Genomic DNA, 20,592 nt, shown 5'->3' with positions numbered 1-20,592 from the left:
TCTGGGCTTATGGCAAAGAGATACTCTATGTTATTCCCTGCATGTCTTTCCTTTTCATATGCCCAGTAGTTAGCAAAGGGCCTGGCAAAGAGTGAAAACTCAGTAAGCACTTGTGAAACGCAACTGAGCAATTTACAGACTAGAGTCTCCTAGGTGATCCGATCATCCGTTCATCATCTTCTTTTTTTTTTTTTTTTTTAATTTTTTTTTTTCAACGTTTTTAATTTATTTTTGGGACAGAGAGAGACAGAGCATGAACGGGGGAGGGGCAGAGAGAGAGGGAGACACAGAAGCGGAAGCAGGCTCCAGGCTCCGAGCCGTCGGCCCGGAGCCCGACGCGGGGCTCGAACTCGCGGACCGCGAGATCGTGACCTGGCTGAAGTCGGCCGCTTCACCGACTGCGCCACCCAGGCGCCCCTCCTCATCTTCTTTTACCACAGGCAACACTCATATTTCTGTTTTGATAAGAGAAGTTCCTCGGAGACTCAGATTCAAATAGCCAACTGTCTATTTGACATCTCGAGCTGATGTCCCCTGAGCACTTCAAACTAGACCGTTACCCAAACCCAGTGCTCCAGTTCCACCCTCTCCCCAGTAGGTCTCTCTCCAATGGTCTTAATGGCAGTGAAGTTAATGTCATCTAGCCAAGATTCAGGACACAAACCTGAGTGCCTTCCTCGATTCTTCCTTTTTTTAGTCCCCTCTATACATCCCATCATTCATTGGCTCTGTTGGTTTTACCTCCTAAATACCTGTCTGGTCTGTCTCTCTTACTCGATCTCCTCTAAACCGAGGTGCCAGCATCTCTTTGTGGACTAGCATAACAGTCTCTTAACTTGGATCCTGGGTCTATATTTATTCTCCTCCAATCTATTCTTTCACTTCAATCGGAATAATCTTTGCTAAGGGAACAGGAATGTGATCATGTCAATTACCGTCTGAAACATTTCAATGGCCTCACATAACTTTTAAGGAAAGACCTAAATCATTAACAGGACCCACGAGGCCTTGCGTGGTCTAGACTTGTCTCCCTCATGGGTTTTCCCTCCTACTTCCCACTCATCCCTTTATTTTCCAGCCACCTTGAGCTACTCGGTCCCTAGTATATACTGTGCTCCTTTCCTTCCCCAAGGCCTTTGCACAAGCTGTTCCCTTGCTCCTTATAATAGCCTCCCCACACTGTCTCCTCCTCCTCTTCTCTGATATACACATACTGTCTAAAATTACACCGAACTCAACAATCATTTCCTTTCTGAGACTTGAGATGAGGTCAGGTTTCCTATCATTTGTTCTTATAGTACACTATTTCTCTTTCAGAGTTCGATGACCAATTGTAATTAAATAATTAATAATTAACTCGTTGTTTCATGTCTGTTGCCCCCCACAATCTGCATCTGTCCGATTGACAACTGTATGTTAAGGGTACTTGAAACCTAACAGAGTCTAAATGAATATTTGTTGAAAAATCAATCACCAGTCAGTTAATCGATGTCAACACTTACCCTTACACCCTTCATTGCATCAAAGAGGCTGAAGGGCAATCCTTACTCCCTGAGACTCTCTAAGAAAATGGAGAATGAAAGCCAGGTTTGATGCCTAGTCATAGGAAAGACCTTGCCAAGGTAGTTAAGCTGAGTGAATTGACAAAGGTTTCCATGATTTGTTTTTACAGGTTTAAGTGGAAGAAGTGTGGAGTAACTACATGTCTGCAGAGCTCTCACTCCTAAAAATCACTTCTGAAAGTCCGAGGTGGGCCTCCACTGAAACACTCAGTAAAACACAATTCCCTTGACAACAGCTATCAGGCCTAAATGATTGACCGGGTGAAGTCCCACAAACAGAATGGACTGCCTGGTTCACTTCCATGTAGATTGTATGTCTCAACTGAAGGCTGTAATTGTGTTGTTCCAGACCACCCAGAACATCCTGGAAATCAATAAATATAAATGGATGGTGAGACTCATCCTGGGGCAGTGTTGTACATTGGAGTAAGGGACTCATAACACCACATTCCATTCTATTTACAGCCAGCTCTAGCCAAACAGCCAAATGTGATAGGACTGTTATCTAAACTTTCTGGCGCCTGCTTCCATGGGTGTTACTTTTTTTTTTTTTTTTTAATAGGCCTTTTTTAGGAAGGTTACTACTGTATAAAGAAAAAGGAGGGGGAAAGGCAGAAGAGAGAGAAAGAAATTGAACCATCACAAAGAAATTGCTCAACTACCATTATGGGAATACACACAGCCTACGTACTCAAGGAAATTTGAAGTTAAAGCTAAAATCGACCATATGCACGTCCATATGCAAACATATTGGGACAGTCTCTGAATTGCTTCTTTATACAAAACTGTATGCAACAACGATCCCACAAAGAAGATAAACCAGAGGACCTTTTTGGATACTGATACATTCTGCAGTAAAAAGAAGACACAGTCTAGATGGGAAAAAACAGAAACCCAAAGGGCTGGTGCACAATCACTTAAATTACTTATTTGTCCATCATCTCCTTTTATGAAACACAGGAATGGAACCACGTCTTGCTTCCTTACAAAGATCAGAGATTGAATACATGCTGAAATTCTCATTTTAGAAAATGATTAGAGTGCTTGGTTTTCCTAGTGCTAAAAATGAAACTAAAAGGCATCTGAAGGTCTAAAAGCAAAGACAAAAATCTTTCCAAGATTGGCCAAAATGTCTAGCAAAGAACCGATTATTTTTAACGTGTTGCAGTTTTATTAGGCAGATGAATAGATTCCATATCTTTAAAAAACCTTAACATTTGCAGCCAATTTTTCAAGACATTAATTTCTAAACAGGAGATGAAAGGAAAAGAAATCAAAATGCTTAATAACATTTTCAACTTCTTAAAGGCTTGGAGGAACTCTAAACCTTTGGAAAAAGCTCCTTGAAAAATGATTTTCGGACCAGTTTTCACTATTGAGGAGGATGGAACATTTATCAAATATCTTTTAGCTTCAATTTTCACAAAAGCTAGTTTGCTGATGGTGTGGATAACAAAATTGAAGATTTATATTGCATTAACAGGTATAGTAAATCATCATTATATCAAAATGCAGGGGGGGAAATACAGGAAAAAAAACTGACTGAAATTAACTGACTTTGCATGATCAAAATCTTTATCAAAAAGAGAATAGAGCCTCTCGGGTAGCTGGGGAAACATACAATGGCTGCGGTCAAATAATAAGCTAGTTTTGGTAAAAGGGGTTTGACTAAGAGAAAGGGAATTTAGCAGGGAGGTTAACATTTATTGAATTCTAATATATGCCAAGCACTGTGCTTGATGCTTCTTTATGGGTTATCTCCCTAAAATGCTTTGCAACGCCAGGTAACAACAAGGAACAGCCTGATAGAATTTAGATTTTGATTCTCAGAACTCTTAGCCTACATTTTCAAGTCAGGATAATGGAAAAATTCTTTTTCCTACGTTAAGGAAGCTGCATGTCAACTTCAGCCACGAAAGACTCATGTTCATTTCCAGATTAGCTACCAACCTGACTTCCTCAGAAATTTCAAAGATATTACAAATAGTGTATGTGAGGTGTATGGATAAAATCTATGCCCTCTAGGCTGAACGGTACAGTGAGGTCCTCCATCTAAAAGACAAGGCAAGGGGGTGGATGGCTGTGAAAAGGCACATATGGACAGAAAGAAATGCCAAACCTTGACAAAAGTCAAATTGTGTTTTTTCCCTCTCTTTCCCTTCATATTGATTATAGTAATACTCTTAGGGAAGAAACAAAACTACAGTACTCAGTTTTCCAAAGTTACTTGCAGCTAAGTACTACCCAGGAATATTCTTCTAAGCCTAAGTTTGGATCAGTGTGAATAAATCCAGGATAGTCTACGTAAGAGCCAGTATGCAAGTAAACACAAGGATAAGGCAGACAGCATGGAAACTGAGGGGATGCAGGACAGCTTTCAGTAAAACTGATAATTTCTAAATAGTGAGGTTCAACTCACAACAGAACATGTATTCTAACCTACATGAAGTATCTCTTGAAAAAGGCTTGGATAGAAAACTATTTTCTCCAAAAATTCTAACTATGAGAAATTACACACACACACAATTTTTTTTTTCCCATTTGGAAGAAGCTGATAATTATCCGTGATGAAGCACTGTTCCTGACTCCTGGGCTGCATACTGACGAGTGGAAGGGAGAAATGGAATGGCTTAGTCATTGCCCAGGCACATCTGGTTTGGGTTTCAAGCACTGAGCCGTATCATAATGTGTACATTTACCCTTTAAATGAACATCCCATTATCATGTTTTCTGGCAGAAAATTTTACCGACTGCAAATGAGTGGGACTTAGAACTCTACGAGAAATTAGGGCAGTGACAGTTTAGACATTAAGTGCCAAACTCTGGCTTGCAAAGTTCCGATTAACCTAAATTACTGCAAGGCTGAGAAAGACAGGGTGACGTGGTTCTTGAGAAAGAATTTAGGTGGAAAGTGGAGGAAAGGAACAATCAGAACGGTGGCAATGGTCAACCCCAATATAAGACTCTGTGTTAGTAACTACTGACTATTAGACCTCTCTTAACTCTCTGATTTGCTGCATCCAGGTTGGTCTGGATAAAGACTTTTAGACGCATAAGCAATGACAAGTTTATACAGACCTCCTAAACCGTCTCCTTACGGAACTCAAAATAAAAGCAATATAGACTGCAAGCCAAAGGCGGCAAAGACTGCTTTAATTTTGTAAAATATCAGTTATTCGACGATTTAACATTTTTTTCATTTCCTTTTTGGGCCTCTGCTTTGCTAGCCTTCTAATTATATGATTGATCTGAATTAATAGATAACCCAGCATTGCGCCCTAGATATTCTAAACAAAATTTACTACTTATTCATTACGTCAAGGGTTTCTCAAAAATATGAATGGAAATCACCTACCCAACCAAGTTAAGAGGACTGTCCTAGTTCCTTTAGCTGTTTCACGAATGACCTCTCAAGCTGATCCAGTCAAATGAGTCAAAGCTCATCACATGTATCTCTGTGCCCAAGTCCATTAAAATACATTTTGCAAATGCACTGTGGCACAAGAAAGTAAATCATCTTGATGAAGGAAAGCAATCAGAAAATGTTCCTATGGTAAACTCATTAAGAAATTCCACTATGCCTTCAAGATAGCCTTCACAATCTTTGTCATGTCTTACAGGACACTTTAAGGATCTCGCTTCCATCGAGCCCTCCAGTACCGATTCTGTTCCCCAGTGTTCTGGTTAAATGACTAGCAGTTTCTCAGCATACCTTGCTCTTGTCTAGGGACTCACTGTGACCTATAGCTTCTGCCTAGAACAGCAGTGCCCACTAAAAACATAACGCAGCCTATGCAAGCTTAAATTTTCTAGGAGGCACATGTTAAAAAAGCAAAAAGAAACAGAAAATTTAATTTTAATAATGTATTTTGTTTAGCTCAATAGGTCCAAAACAGTATCATTTCAATTTGCCATTGATATGAAAAGTATTAATCAGGCATTTTACCCTCTTCTTTTGAACTAAATTTTCAACAGCCAATCACATTTATAGTGCATCTTAATTCAGACCTAGCTGAATTTTCTGTGTGGCAAGTGGCTGCCATATTGGAAAGCACTGGTGTAGAAAACCTTTGCCTTCCTTCTCTTTCGATTTCAGATCAATCTCACCCTCACCAGGAATGCCCTCCCTCATTCTCAGGTCTAGGTGTCCACCCATTTGCCACCAGTACCTTAGGTTACCTTCTGCCATAGCACTTAACATACCTTATGGCTCGTTTGCATATCTTTATCTGCCGGGAGACTTGAAGCTCTCTGGATGTGTGGACCAGGTCTTACCTGATTCTATATCCTAAGCAACTAGCAAATGTTTATCACATAAAGGATCACGAGTTCTCGCTTATGTGAAGCAGAAACAGCATGTCATTGTCCAAGAGGGGGTGAATTTATGAGTTAGTCCCAAATCTTTATATTCAGCTCTTATTATCTATAGTTCGCTGATTACAGAGTAAATAATCCCTAGGTCCTAGTTTTTTTTTTTTTTCAATCTCCTTTTCCAAAACAAAAACAAAAAAATCTCAAAGCCAGATGTCTAGTTAATTTATAATGACTCAGTATAAGCCAACTTGATATTTTTACTATATAAGCCATCTTTCAGAGGTAACTGATAAAGACTGTCTTACTCAAAGAATTAACTAAAGAACTGGTCGACATTGGTGACACAAAGAGAAGGCAGAGGGTATCTGCTTTCAGTCTGGGGCTAGTGACCTCAAGGTTGCTTTTGGCACAGGCGTTAACTATGGAATGTAGACCAGCCACACCATTTGACATTTTGGAAAGAGCCAAACTAATGAAAAGACCCCTCTCTCCTTTATGCACTCTCATTAAGTATCTGGCACTAAATTATCTTCGGAAGGAAAAAAAGAAACACATGCCATTTAGCTACATTTATCTGCACAGCTTTGGTTATAGTGGTGTATTTTGCACAAACACACGATGAAACCGTTAATCTTTCTCTTCGCTGTGATACTTTTGGGAAGAAACATGAAGGATTTTACAAAATATGGATTTGCAAACACTGAAATAGCTCCTTTCCTACATGCTTGCTCAACATGATTCTCTTTTGTAAAGATTAACTGTAATGTGCCATACCAAAAGGCTTTGTAAACTATACGGCATTATATAAATGTGAGTTATTATAATTATTGAACAGGCTATTAATTAAATACAGCAAAATTAGAAAAATTGAATTTCTAATTTTCATTAGTCTTCTTTAAGTGTTAACGAATGACACTCTGGCAGCTCTTAATATCACAGCTCATTTGAAAGTTGAGAAAAATGAGCAAAGGTGTTGTAATTTGCACAAGACTTTTGATTCAGTCTTAGGTAGCTTCAACGTTAAATGACAGCAAACACTCTAGACCTTTAGCCTAAGTATTCAATTACTTCTCCCTTCTTTTTCCTCGAGTGCCTGCTGTTAACAAGCCTCTCAGTTAACCTTTTCCCTCTGGTTGATAACTGTTGGCCAGTGCTTGATTTTGACTCCATTTGTCAGTTCTTTTATGTAGTTTTTTCAAGATTTTGTTGATGGTTGTAGGTTTTCTTAAAGGTACAATATAAATCTCACCTTTACAATTGAAAGTCATTTCCCTAAACCTTGGTTCCCTTATATGCAAGACCTGGGAAGAGCTGATCTAACTGAAATGACTCTCAGGAACAACAAGCACAGACAGGCAGCCACGGCAGACAAAAGCAATGCCACTTCTGATTGATTACTCAAGGCTCCCTGAAACCCCGAGTTGGGAGAGACCCAAAGTTTCCCCACGGGCTCAGTGGGAAGAGTTCCATAATTGATTAGGAATGTCTGCCATGGGCAAGACTGACAACTGGGGCCACTGGCTTTTGCCTTCTAAGTTCTGGGTTGAAAAGCAATAGGAGGGAGCTGGGGTAAAATCTACCTACTTGCGAGCAGGTGCTGAGAAGTAGTGACCCGCAGAGAACCAACAAGTTCAACATAGCCTGGATCTTTACATCGAAGTGTCAGTGATGTCTGTATGTCAAGGAGATGCAGTGCCTTTGCAGTACGTGGTGACGAAATACATAATGGGTTACTGCAAAGTAGCTCATAAGAAATGTGGATGTGTCAACTACCCGGTTAGATGCTGACCCAGCACAAGTAAGAAATGATGACCTTTTAGCAAATCTTCATCTACCGCCTCCTTTAAATCTAACTTGAACCCGGTCCCTTCCTGCATGATCCAATTCTAAAGTCTGCAGAAAAGACAAAAACTAAAAAACCAAACACGGGCACCGCCTCATCTTCCACTCACAAAAGCCGCAGAGGACGGTAAGAAAAACCCATCTTCTGACCCGATGGAACCAGTCTTTGACTGAATAAATCCCTGCTCCCTCCATTTTGGAAAACAAAAGTAGAGAACAGCAATGAGCTTGAAGATGAATGAGGAACGTGAAGGCCGAATAAGAACCTACGCTCATTTACCACGTTGCTTCCCAATAATCTGCGTCAAGAGGGACTGGATGGTGGACCCACTGCTGTTTCAAAGTCAACAGGTTGAATGTTGCATATTCTAATAAAGCCTTCGCTTTAGTTTATTTCCTAGTCTACAAAAAAAAAAAAAAAACAGGTGGAAGGGAAGGAAGGAAAGGGAAGGGAAGGAAGGGAAGGGAAGGGAAGGGAAGGGAAGGGAAGGGAAGGGAAGGGAAGGGAAGGGAAGGGAAGAGAAACCCTCCCTTAAAATGAAAGCGAGCTCCCAGCTGCTTACAATTGCCTTCTGCCTCTGCCTCTCCCTTTGTTTGGCCCTTTCAGACTCCCGCTTCTCATACTCTTTGCGGTATTCTTCCCTCTTCAGCCTTTCGTGCTGATATTCCTCGTAGCTGTCATACCTGAGAAACATAACTTCATCATTAAGTCAACCGTCAACCGCCTCCATTTACCCAAGCAAAACGAATCATGATCGGGGGAGGGGGCAGGGTTCGAGCTAACACCGCATCATCTAGAGGAGGGGGTGAGAGGAGCAGAAGGAAAATGACAGGCGCCCTCACCTGGGCCTCCGGCTGTAGGGCGACCCGGAACGTGATCTTGCGCACAGAGGAGAATTTCGGTGCGCGCGGTGTCTGCAGTGGCTCGACTCATAGTAGTAGCAAGATCTGGGAGCGAGAGGAAAAACAGAGAGGGCATTTGCAACCGCCGCTTCACCCCGGTTTACTGGCACGACAGAATAGCCCCCGGAACACCGTATGACAGAGAGCGGCTTTTTCTTCCTAGCTACTGGTGAGATTTCCCGGTGGCGGTTTGTGATGGTGTAGTCAGCTTAGAGGTCTGGGGAGTGATGTGTGCTTTCCCAGCCTCTCTTATTGATGCTAACGCCGAGCACCAGTCTGGTACAATGTCAGCTTTATCTCGCGTGGATCTCAACTGTACTGGCACAGGGCAACCCTCCAGGTAATGGAAAAAGTTAGGGGAGCAAGTAGGTTTCTTACAAATTGCTCTCTGTGATCCAACTGGCTCAAGCCACTGTGCTCAAGGCTGATGGATTTAAGATGAGGAGGACTGTCTGTGTGACAACATCCTCGTTAGTTCCAGAGGCACTGGGGATGCGGTGTTGAGGGGCCGGGCTGCCTGTGGGTTGCGAGTGCGTGTTTTGGTTTTTGTTTTTTTTGTTTTTTTGTTTTTTTTTTTTTTTTGGTTGGTTGGTTGGTTTGTCTGTTTTTTGGACCTGACGCTCTGGGGTGGGTGATGACAAGGTTACCTTGAAGAGGATCTACTGCCTGGGGACCTTGATCTTGACCTGGAATATGGTGATCGGGAACACGACCTGTGTCGAGAAAAGGACCTTGAACGAGAGCGCATCCTTTGGGGTCTTTGAGAAAATAAGGATTTGGGTGGTGACACGGAATCTCTACACGGAGAATTGAAAGAAGAGCAAGAAGGTGACACATCAAACAACGAACAGGATTGTGTGCCATCCCAAGGGTAGTTCAGTTTATCACTTTCATCTTCACTGTCATCAAACAGGCCATCCATGGCTAGTCCCGAATTTATAAACATAGGTAGTTTGGAGAATTGTTCATTACTGAAATCACTGTCCCTCAGTTCACTGGTCTTGTCTGCTTCGTCGTCAAAAACAGCTTGACTGGGATGACCGAAGTGCTTGTTCAGCTCGGCTCGGATTTCCTGGTCTTGGAGCTGTTTTCTGGTGCTGCAAGGAGAGACCTGCTTGCCCGCCCCCGGAGTCTCTCTCAGGTAGCACTGGTCTGAATCTGTGGAAGAACAAATCTGCCCCTGCCAATCGGAGGGGGCATCTTTATATTCTAGTTGTCTAGAGTCTTGGAGCTCCTGTGATATATTAATGAGTATTTCCGTTTTGGAATTAATTGACTGACAATAGTCATGGTCACCAAACAGCCGTAGGCTGGGCCGCTTGGCCTTCCTTTCCTCGTGTCCACTGGTGAGCATGGAGGTCTTGCTGAGTTGTGCGTACAACTCAGACTGCTCGGGCCCCTTCTTGGTGGAGTTATTGCCTTGGGTGCCAGGAGGCTCACTGTACCTGGGCTTCTTTGATGGAGGAGGTCCCACAGTCTTGCAAGAGGACTTCAGCTTTGGAGAAGTCCTGAAAGGGTTATCTTGGTTGGCTTTGTGAGGAGGAGTAGTGGGCGGAGTTAGGCCTATGGGAAAAAGAAGGAGGGGGGTGGGGAGAGAGACAAGAGATGGAGATCATGTGGTTAAATGCCAGGACAAGTTTTCCTAACTTCTCCAGGGCTTCAGACAATGGTGAGAAAGAAGGTACACGAAATTCATGCAAGACCTGAAAAAGTACCTCTCTCCCTGTCAGCCCCTGTCACCGAGAAAAGACAGATTTCCCTACTGGCAGGCGGCAGTGAAATCTGTGATATTTTGTGTTTCAAATGCCAATGCTAACAGACCTGGCTTCCCAGAAAACTCGAACGCCTCCCTACCGGCCTCCACGGGCACCAGGCATTACCCAAGCTCGCATTTCCAAGGGCACCGTGTGTCTGCCTTATGGAACATTAACACAGCACGGTCCAGGGGGATCACAGAATAGCTCTGGTAGCCTTTGTCTGCAAGGAATTCTGAGGAGCACACAAGTGGCTCGGAAAAATTTCCCCAATCGAGGATCACTACCCAAGGAGCCCCAGAACCCGGCAACTTAAAAAAAAAAAAAAAAAAGATGGGATGACAGCAAATGTGGGGCAGGGTGGGAAGGACACAGACAACTTCAAAGGAAGTCCAGTAAAACACGACAGACGAAAGCAGGGAACCAGACAACTGTGCAACTTGACGGCAATGATTCTTTTGTCTCCACAGTTCATTAACTTCGTAAACCATGGCTAATGTAGGTATAATACTTTCTTGTAAGCATAACTAATACATTCTGTCTAAAATATGGTTCTGCAACAGAAACCTAAATGAACAGGAACACTAAATATTGCAGTGCTAGTGGACCATTTTATTTAGAGCACAACATCGGGGCGGGTTAGAAGGCTGAAGGACTAAAACGGACCCAAACTCTGGCAACCAACTAATTAAAAAAATAATAATAAAATAAAGGGAGACGAGAGACACCCCATCGGTTGGTGTCTTTTGTCCTTTTCTACAGAAGAGCAGAAAATTCCATCAGATGGCCATGGTGGGAGAGTCTGTGAACTGTAGTTGCCTCCACTATGTTTCACCCCTGAGAAAGTTCTACTCATCCCTTCACACCGAGGAAGGATAATCGGGAAATGGCTCCAGAGTCCAAGGAACTTTGAAGAAGGGCACGCTAGGGTTCAAATGACTTTACGCTTACAAGGGAACATTTGAGTTTACAATCCATTTTCTATTCGGGAGGATGGGTGAACGCTGTTCAGCAGAGTTCGAGTCTGCTAACAAGTCTGGGGTTAGACTTAAGGCAACTGCACATTTCAAGGAAATGGCAGAAAAATCTGACTTTGCTGGAGAAAAGGGGAAAAAATACACACACACACACACACACACACACACACGACCAAGTAGGTCACAGAAAGCCACATGCAATTTTGGTATGAACAGGAAGATACTGCCTCTTTTTCCTACTTTGCAATAAAAATATGGAAGAAATTAATATTTCCCATATAATAAAATATTTGACACCACTATTTGGCAATTTTTATTCTGTACAGCTAAAGCTTTCTAAATGAGGGGAGAAAGGCTACAAAAATGCAAAGTAATGTGACTTTGGAAATCCATCCCAGAAAAATTCAGAAACACAGGGGAATACAAACACAGAGAAGGGACCCAGCAGAGTCCCAGAAAAGCTCCCTTGATTAGCAGGCACCCCCACATGCCTTCCGTACTCTTCATTTGAAGGTAATAGGGAGGTGACATATTATACAATGAAACCTCCATGTCACTGAGGCACACTCTCCTTTTGTCCCCTCTTTCATGGACAGGTATGCCTTTTACTCGCTCTAAGAGATTCTTATGTATTCAATCTTTCTGTCTCTTTTTTCCCCTTGTTTCCTTTACCTTTTGCACTGCCCTGTTTCTAACACTCATTTCTACCACATGCTATCTTCAGTTACCATTACAACAAATTTAAAGATACTAATGCTCCTCCAAAGAAACGATAAATTCTCAGGTACTTCTCACAGGAGGCTAAGATGCCCAAAGAAATAATGATGAATAATCTCTCTTTGCTCAGCCAATAAAAGTCAAATATTGCAAATGACATAGCCTTTGAATAGGGGAAATGACATTCGACATCCTAAAATCCAATTCCATAAATCTTCTCGTGGTTCCCAAATTAGGGTAGTTGTTACATTCCTAATAATTTATTGCCAGGATCACTCGTTTGATACTTATCAGATAATGCTCTATATTCTTGCTCATCTCTTTTTTGAATGTATAGTTTATCTTGTCTTTCCAAATAGATTATATGCTCTTAGTAGAATGTTGCTTGGGCTTATTTGTGCAAAAATTCTTGTACTTTCTTTTTTTTTTTAATTTTTCTAGATTCTCCTTTAGTAGCGGGTCTTATATTTCAGCGGCCCAAGAATACCTTGGGAAGCCGGTCAAACATTTTTAATGAGGTGGTTCATGGGCCGCATATGGAGAGCCTCTGTCCTGTCATGTCTAAGTAGCACATTGCCTTGTTCTCAGGTGTATGTATTTTGACTGACATTCTAGACTTATAAAAAGAAACCCTAAACTTCAGAAACACCAAATTAGGCCACTATTAAAGAGAGACTAGTTCTAAAAATAGCTCAGCTATCTAGGGATTTTAAATATAGAAATTCTTTTTAGTCTTGAACATTCGAAACCCTTGTCCTAGTACCTAAGCTCATTATCACTTAAATAACTGATTCTCAAGTTGCTCTGGGGAGTGGCGACACCCTGATGGTAGTTTGTTTGTTTGCTTGAGTTTTTTTGTTTTTGTTTTTATTTGTTTTTTGAGTTAAAAACAAAGCCTTTTCCCTTCTTCACATTTTGGAGGGCCTATGGGGGTGGAGCAGACATTCACTGGGCTTGTACTCTGTGCTGGGTAAGACACCAGGATGCTGGCATTTTAGGGACTTCATGGTTCCTTTTAATAAACGGGCAATTCCCTAAAACTTGAAGTAAGCGTATGTTCTTGCATATGTGCGTAAGATTTCCGGAAACACTCCGAGATAACCAAATAGACCCCACGAGGGAGAATACGAGGGGTGGAAATTTCTGTTGGAACTGCTTGTTAAAAAAGAAAAAAAAAAAAAAAGTAATACCTGCTTCATGGATGGAAGTTATTTCAGGATTAGTGAGTAGGTGGGTAAGGGAAAACAACTCAGATAATTCCCTAAACTTTTTTACTGTTTACTGAAATATCTTTATTCAGAGAATACCTCCAAGCAAGACTGGGAAATCTCAAGGATGCAACCACCAGTGCCTAAGTGAAAATCTATTTCCAGATATAGTTGAGACCTAAAGCAAAACAAAGCAAAACAAAAGTGTGAGAAGCACTGTATATACTTATATATATAAAATAGTGTCAAACTTTTAAGAGCCGCTGATAGGACAGAGACCCCTTGCCGCACCTGAACTAATTGGATTTCTCCCATTTCCCCACCCAGAACTCTGTCCCCTGCGGGAGGAGGGCAGTCAATACTCAACTCCTTAATGCCACTACCTTTGCTCATCTTCCCTCTAATGGCCAGACTCTCAATTTCACCCCACAAGCTTAAATCAACAGGGCTAATGCCTCCCATAACCTCCGGATTATTTCCTGTGTGTTGATTTTCTGGGGAATGTGTACATTTTGGTGTTGACAGTACAAGGTATATTCCATGCTCTCTCTTGAACTTAGCAGGTTTTGACAGATTTATGTGAGGACAGATGGCCATTACAGGCTGAAGGCTGACAAGAGGCAGTTCAGAGCATTGTTAACACACTTGCACAAACTCTCAGCAGTGCAGCACTGTGCAGAATGTAATTCAGACTATAGCTTTTTTATTACTGCCTATTTTCTTTTGTCAAAAGAGCCTGCTGTGCAGAGCAACAAATGGCTGCTATTACCCAGAATGTAATGGGTGTCAGACAAATCACGTAACACAAACAATCAAGAGTATGTAGGTCATATTTCAACAGAGCACAACCTTAGCAATATTTATGATTACTGCATTGAAATGTGTTCTATAATAAACAAGTACCTCTGCATCACTCACACTTAGGCACTTCTGCAAAGCAAGTCTGGGAAAAGTGGTGCACACTCCACAGTCATCTTTTTAAACAGCCCTTTTATTTAAAAAAAAAAAAAAGTCAGAGACAAGTTTTGTTTCGTTTTTCATTACGGGCTATAAAACGATTTTCTTTGAGGAGTTCTCTCTTGGGTTTGTTTGTTTAATTGCATGACTCTGATAAACGGTGACTCCTCCGTGTTTTGTGTGTTCCACTGTCTACGCAATGATTTCAGCAGGGTTTTGTTTGTTGTTTTTTGTTTGTGAATAGTTTACAGTATTTTGCAGAACCTAATGCTGTATCTGTGCCTTGCCTCGGAGTTTCTTTGACGGTGGGATTTCCCTTAGGTCACACGTCGATTCAGATATTTCTTAAGGACAAACAGTGGGAAGATGAGGTTCTCATTTGCTTCAAGCCTTCCCAGAAAAAAAGAAGGACTGGGCAGAGAGGCGTGTGGCTCCTCCTACCCATACAATCTATGCCTCAAGAATCTGGAGATTGTAGGAAGGGCTGACACTCAGTATGAACTGTGACTGCTCTGCCAGTGAGAATATTTTGTTAAAAGAGTTGCTCCTGTGCTCTCACCCACCCCCAACTTCCCCGGAACTCACCGGAGCCCCAGAGGAGCCAGCCACGGAAGTGTTAATGCTTGCACGGGGGAACATCCCACACCCTGCCCAGTACTCTGGCTGCCATCAACCCCGGCTGGTCTGAGGGCCAGTGCTCCTGCCTTTACTGCTTTGTCAGTATTTCCTACATCACCCCTAATTCCCGGAGAACAAATCGGCCTCACGGAAAGCCTTCAGAACATTCCTAGGACATGTGCCTAATTCCCCAACTCTTGCTCATGGAAGATGAAGATACTAATCGGTTCCCCTTGCACTTTCCCACAGAGCTGGGGCAGGAGTAGGGATGAGGGTGGGGGTGAGGGGGTGACGTTTCTGGGAACGTCGATCACCAACTCCCCCCACAAGCTGACATGGGAGAGGAAATCACTGTGTTATTCTTGGCTTAAAAGAAATTTGGATAGTATTATTTCCTGAAAAGATAACAAAGGAATGATCATTCCAGATGTTGGGTCAAGAGGAATCAGATCAAAAAAAGAAAACGAAGAATGGAATTGAAATATGGAGGAAACCCCTGACAGTAAGAGGTGCCAAACACTGGAATGGGCTGTAAAGAGAATTTGTGGGGTCTCTCTTTCTTGGAGTCTTCAGGCTCAGTAAAGGATTATATGACCTGTCAAAATCACTTTCCAGTTCTCTCGTGCTATGGTTTTCCTTTGAAAACTACCAACTACTGTTCATATTTGGCTTTGGTTCATTTCCCCAAAGATAAGTCACATACAAAAGAAGTATATACCAAAAGCGTACAGCAAATCTATGCTCTCTGTCAATATTCTGTCCAGCAAAACAGATTTTTAAATGGGAAGTCCAAAAATGACAATATAAAACTCTACCTAGGGGCACCTGGGTGGCTCAGTCAGTTAAGCCTCCGACTTCGGCTCAGGTCATGGTCTCATGGTTCGTGAGTTCAAGCTCCACATCGGGCTCTGTGCTGACAGCTCAGAGCCTGGAACCTGCTTCGGATTCTGGGTCCCCCTATCTCTCTCTGCCCCTCCCCCACTCACACTCTGTCTCTCTCTGTTCTCAAAAAATAAATAAAAATGTTAAAAAAATAAAACTCTACATAAAAGAATAAGAAATGACAAACTGATGGGTTAATGAGTGGGTTCTTTTAAAGGATTTTATTTTTATTTATTTATTTATTTTTTGGGGGGACAGAGAGAGAGACAGAGCATGAACGGGGGAGGGGCAGAGAGAGGGAGACACAGAATTGGAAACAGGCTCCAGGCTCCGAGCCATCAGCCCAGAGCCCGACGCGGGGCTCGAACTCACGGACCGCGAGATCGTGACCTGGCTGAAGTCGGACGCTCAACCGACTGCGCCACCCAGGCGCCCCTGAGTGGGTTCTTTTAAGAACAAGTCCACCAAAGTTCAGTTTGAATGTTGGCCAATTTAAGCCAAGGGAAAACATACAGTGAAAAACAAATGACACCAAACACTTGTCCTCTATCATCAAAACCACGAGGAAACTGCAATACCAATGGAGGAAAATATTGTTAAGACCTAGTGTGTTAGGGTGATGAAACTGCTGATTATTTTGTTCTTCCCCTTCCCCCTAATTAGTTATAAAATAGCCATCTTGCTTTTTACTACTTCTACAGAAATAATTTTAAAACCAGTTCACGTGTACATGTACACATACATACATGTGAAACTGGGGGGTCAGCCACTTTGGTCCCTAACCAAATTCCTTTTATGTCTTCTGGCGGAAACCATCATCCAGTTGAGCTGACATTGCCTTGCCATTTCCATTTCAGAAACAAAAAGTCTAGCACTCTGAAAATCTCCATATGCAATAGATTTAAATGCCTTCTGCCAAAAGAGCATTCTCTCCTCTCATCTTGTTTTACTAACAGCTATTTTGAAATCAAATTAGTTTTTACACCTGTAAAAAAGAAGCGTTTTTTTTTTTTTTATCAGCCAAAATGAGCTAGTTTAGGACAATCACAAAGTCAGACCAGCTGGCAATACCTAATAAAGCAAACTTCCTGTCTCATCCCTCCTGTTTCCCAAAGACTCTGCAGATGGGGCAGAGGGATTTTTCTGGAGGTCTCAGAATTTTGTTGACTCTTTACATCTGCACGTAAATGTTTGGAACATGTCCCTAAAATTCGTGAAAGTAAAGAAAAAGGAGACACCAGAAGGTCCTGGGCAACAGCTTGATCCATTTCCTTGGCCATAACGAAATGGATTAAGCCTGTAGACCAAGGATCAACAAATCAACAACATGAATGTTTCCACCCTGTCCACCCCCTTGCTGCACCAACGGTAGACATCACTAATTGGTCATGACATTTTCACTGAATACAGACTTGGCCTTGGAATCCTCCTCAACACAATGCTCCTGGCAGCCGATACCAATCAATGACACTTGGCAAGTGAAATGAAACCTATTTAACATAACACATGTTGACTACTGTCTTTAAAATTCACGCTTCAGGAAGGAGACATCATCTCTAGTTGGACAGACATGCTTTGAACCCAGGGTCCACCACGAAGCCAGTGTCAACATACAGGTTTTTCCTCAACCATGAAATGGCCAGAGAATCAAAAAGATAGTATGTATCACATGCTTACTAGGGAGTGGCTAATCTCGTGTAGGAATAACAGAAGTAGCTATTATTGACAGAGTATCAGGGAGGAGATGGCTCTTCCTTGGCTTGGTAAGTCCATACCCATACCAAAAATGGTATATGCTGAATTTCATATTAGAGAATTAGAGGGATTTTGCCACAAAGAGAATATGTAACTTCATATATGAGTGTGCCAAGGAGAAAACAACATGAAGGCCAATGAAAGGGAACAGGTAAAGACACAACAAGTTGAAAAGATGAGCAACAGGGGACAGATACCTTCGGCAGATAAAATTAAGGCAGAATCAGTAATTAAATACCTTATATTTATTGAATACTTATATATGCTGGCACTGGAGGAAACCTTTTTTCACGTTTTGTCTCAATCCTCAGAGAGACCCAATGAGATACTGGTGCTGTTATTATCTTCCTTTGGTGCATTAGGATCCTGAGCCTTACAGAAGTTAATTAAAATGACCAAAGGCCATATTGCTAGATGGTAGATCCAGAATTTGAACTTGGGTTTATCCAATGTCAGAGCCAAGGTTTTGCATAACTTCACTAAGCTATGCTGCCTGCTTTCAGAAAATCATAGTAGACTACTTTTATTTGGAGCTTTGCTGCTTATAAAGTTTTAAGATTCTGGTTGAACGCACACAAAATTGCCATTTTAGGATGTCAAAAATGGTTGAATGCTGGCAATTTTATTTTTTCCAACCTACATTTTAGTCCTTTAAGTCAGACAGTAATTCGATTGGGGGATTATAAGTATGATTTTAACATTAAGGAAACTAAGACCCAGAAAAGATTAAGGAGAGAGAAAAGCGTTTTAGCAATTAAAAGACGAAGGGGGAAAAGTGCATGGCCCGTCTTGCAGTTCCTTACTGATGTCACTGCCCATGCCAAGTTCAGTGTTACTAAAACATCTCTTTGATTTCCTGCCTTCTTGCTTCTTTCTGCTCCATCAATATCTCCTCTCCTCAGTCCCCTGGGCAGTTCAAGTCTGATACAAATATTCCTCTCCCTAAGGCTCCCCCAGTCAGTTTTGCCTACAGAGAGCAGGGTTCCTTTCCATGGATCGCCTGGGTCCTTGGCTAATGATATCACCTCAATGCTTCCTTTGGTCCTTGAACCGTCTTTGTAATTCTTTTCAATCTTCTGCGCAGTCATTGTATTTAACTTGAAGCAAAGTGACTTGATAACTTCTTTTCTCCCTTTGGTGATTCTCCCGAGCTGCAATCAGTGTGTATCACATCCTCCAAACACCACTATGCAAGAAGTTTTACTAGAGATTGTTTCAGGAGATGGAGATCATAACCATCACATACGGCAGAGCGTTTCAAACCAACAATATCTCTATCCAAAAAAAAACTTCCTTACATCCTTCTCCAGTCAAGTTCCAAACTTCTCTTCCTAACCTCCTCCTGCCTGCTGCAAGTTTCTCCTCAGTCCCTTGTTTTCCTGGAGCTGTAAATTCTTTCTAGTATGTAATGCAGTTTGACCCCACCTCACTTTCTCTAATTTGCATCTTTACACTTAAAACTACTATGCTCAAGAAAGTAAAAACCACCCTCTGGGCCCACCTTTCTTAGAAGATAACAAAACATGAGAGGTAATAAATATTTCGCCTTCATGCTACTTGTCCCATGTGTGTTATTTCCCCAACAGACTATAAGCCCCTATCTTTTTTTTTTTAATGTTTATTTATTTTTGAGACACAGAGACAGAGCATGAGCGGGGGAGGGGTAGACAGAGAGGGAGACACAGAATCCGAAGGATAAGCTCACATCTTAAACACAAGACTATTGAGCAGGCCAAGTACAATGCTTCATGCTTTGTATGGATCAGTCTCTAGGCTTTATATTTGCTGTACATCCACTAAGGCCTATCATATTGCAAGCATAGAGCAGGTATTAAAAATGTTGGTAAACTGATTTTCATTGTACCCAATAATCTTTCAAAGCACCAAGAAGAAAGGATTTAAACCAGTCAGACAAATTCTGATTCACTGACAGAAATAAATCCACTGTGTATATTTTTAAGGATTCTAAATATGTAAAAAAAAAATGTATCTTCTATAAATCGCTACTTTTCTCTCAATAGCATGGGCTACTAAACTTTCAAAATGATAATTAAATTATTTAAAGTTAGGTTCCTCTGAAGAAGAAAAATGCTAAAACTTTTGCAAGAAGAAAAAAGAAGTGCTTTTTTTTTTTGGAACACCATAATCTCACTAATAGAAGGAATGCAATTAAAGTGATATTCTCATATATACATGCGAGCAAAACACTTCAAAAACAAAGATACCTAGGGGCACCTGGGTGGCTCAGTCGGTTAAGCCTCCGACTTCAGCTCAGGTCATGATCTCACAGTCCATGAGTTCGAGCCCCACCTCGGGCTCTGTGCTGACAGCTCAGAGCCTGGAGCCTGCTTCGGATTCTGTATCTCCCTCTCTCTCTGACCCTCCCCTGTTCATGCTCTGTCTCTCTCTGTCTCAAAAACAAATAAACATTTAAAAAATTAAAAAAAAAAAAAAGATACCCAATGCCAGGAAGGATGTAATAAAGCAAGTATATCCATGGAAGGATATCCATAGGGCGATAAATGAAAGCACTTCTTTTGGAAAGCAGTGTGGCAATCTATACAAGAAGGCCCTAAGATATTATATCTTTATATTAATTATTAAAAACTACTAAGAATTTGTTTTGAGACAATAAGATTAAATTTATGAACAGAACCAACAAAACCCACAAATAATCCAATTAAAATGGGCAGAGGACCTGAACAGACATTTTACCAAAGAAGACATACAGATGCCCAATGGACACATGAAAAGACGCTTAACATCACTAAATCATCAGGAAAATGAACATTAAAACCATGGTGAGATATCACCTTATACCTGTCAGAACGACTCGTATCAAAAGACAAGAAATAACAAGAGTTGGTAAGAATGCTGAAAGAAAGGAACCCTCGTAACTTCTGGTGGGAATGTAAGTTGGTGCAGCCACTATAGAAAATGATATGGAGGTTTCTCAAAAAATTAAAAATAGAAATACCATCTAACCCAGTAATTCCACTGTTGGGTATTTACTCACCAAAATGAAAACACTAATTAGAAAAGATATATGCATCCCTACATTTATTACAGCATTATTTATAGTAGCCAAGATATAAAAGCAATA

The 20,592-nt window shown here is 41.4% G+C and overlaps 1 protein-coding gene across 5 annotated transcripts in view; it reads right to left on the bottom strand.

The window, feature by feature from the left end:
• Positions 1–20,592, bottom strand: part of PPARGC1A (PPARG coactivator 1 alpha) — a 645,787-nt gene that overhangs the window by 10,204 nt on the left and 614,991 nt on the right. For 4 of the 5 annotated variants that reach the window (XM_058722956.1, XM_058722954.1, XM_058722955.1 and 1 more), the window contains 3 exons: positions 9,269–10,184; positions 8,562–8,666; positions 8,282–8,402 (listed from right to left, as the gene is read on the bottom strand). In XM_058722956.1, the coding sequence (XP_058578939.1) occupies positions 8,282–8,402; positions 8,562–8,666; positions 9,269–10,184 (1,142 nt within the window). The remainder of the gene's footprint in view (positions 1–8,281; positions 8,403–8,561; positions 8,667–9,268; positions 10,185–20,592) is intronic. The other variant, XM_058722957.1, reaches the window with a different exon arrangement.

The sequence above is a fragment of the Neofelis nebulosa genome, chromosome 3 (genome assembly GCF_028018385.1).
Source record: "Neofelis nebulosa isolate mNeoNeb1 chromosome 3, mNeoNeb1.pri, whole genome shotgun sequence".
NCBI classification, from domain to species: Eukaryota; Metazoa; Chordata; class Mammalia; order Carnivora; family Felidae; genus Neofelis; species Neofelis nebulosa.
This window is presented reverse-complemented; position numbering and strand designations above follow the sequence as displayed.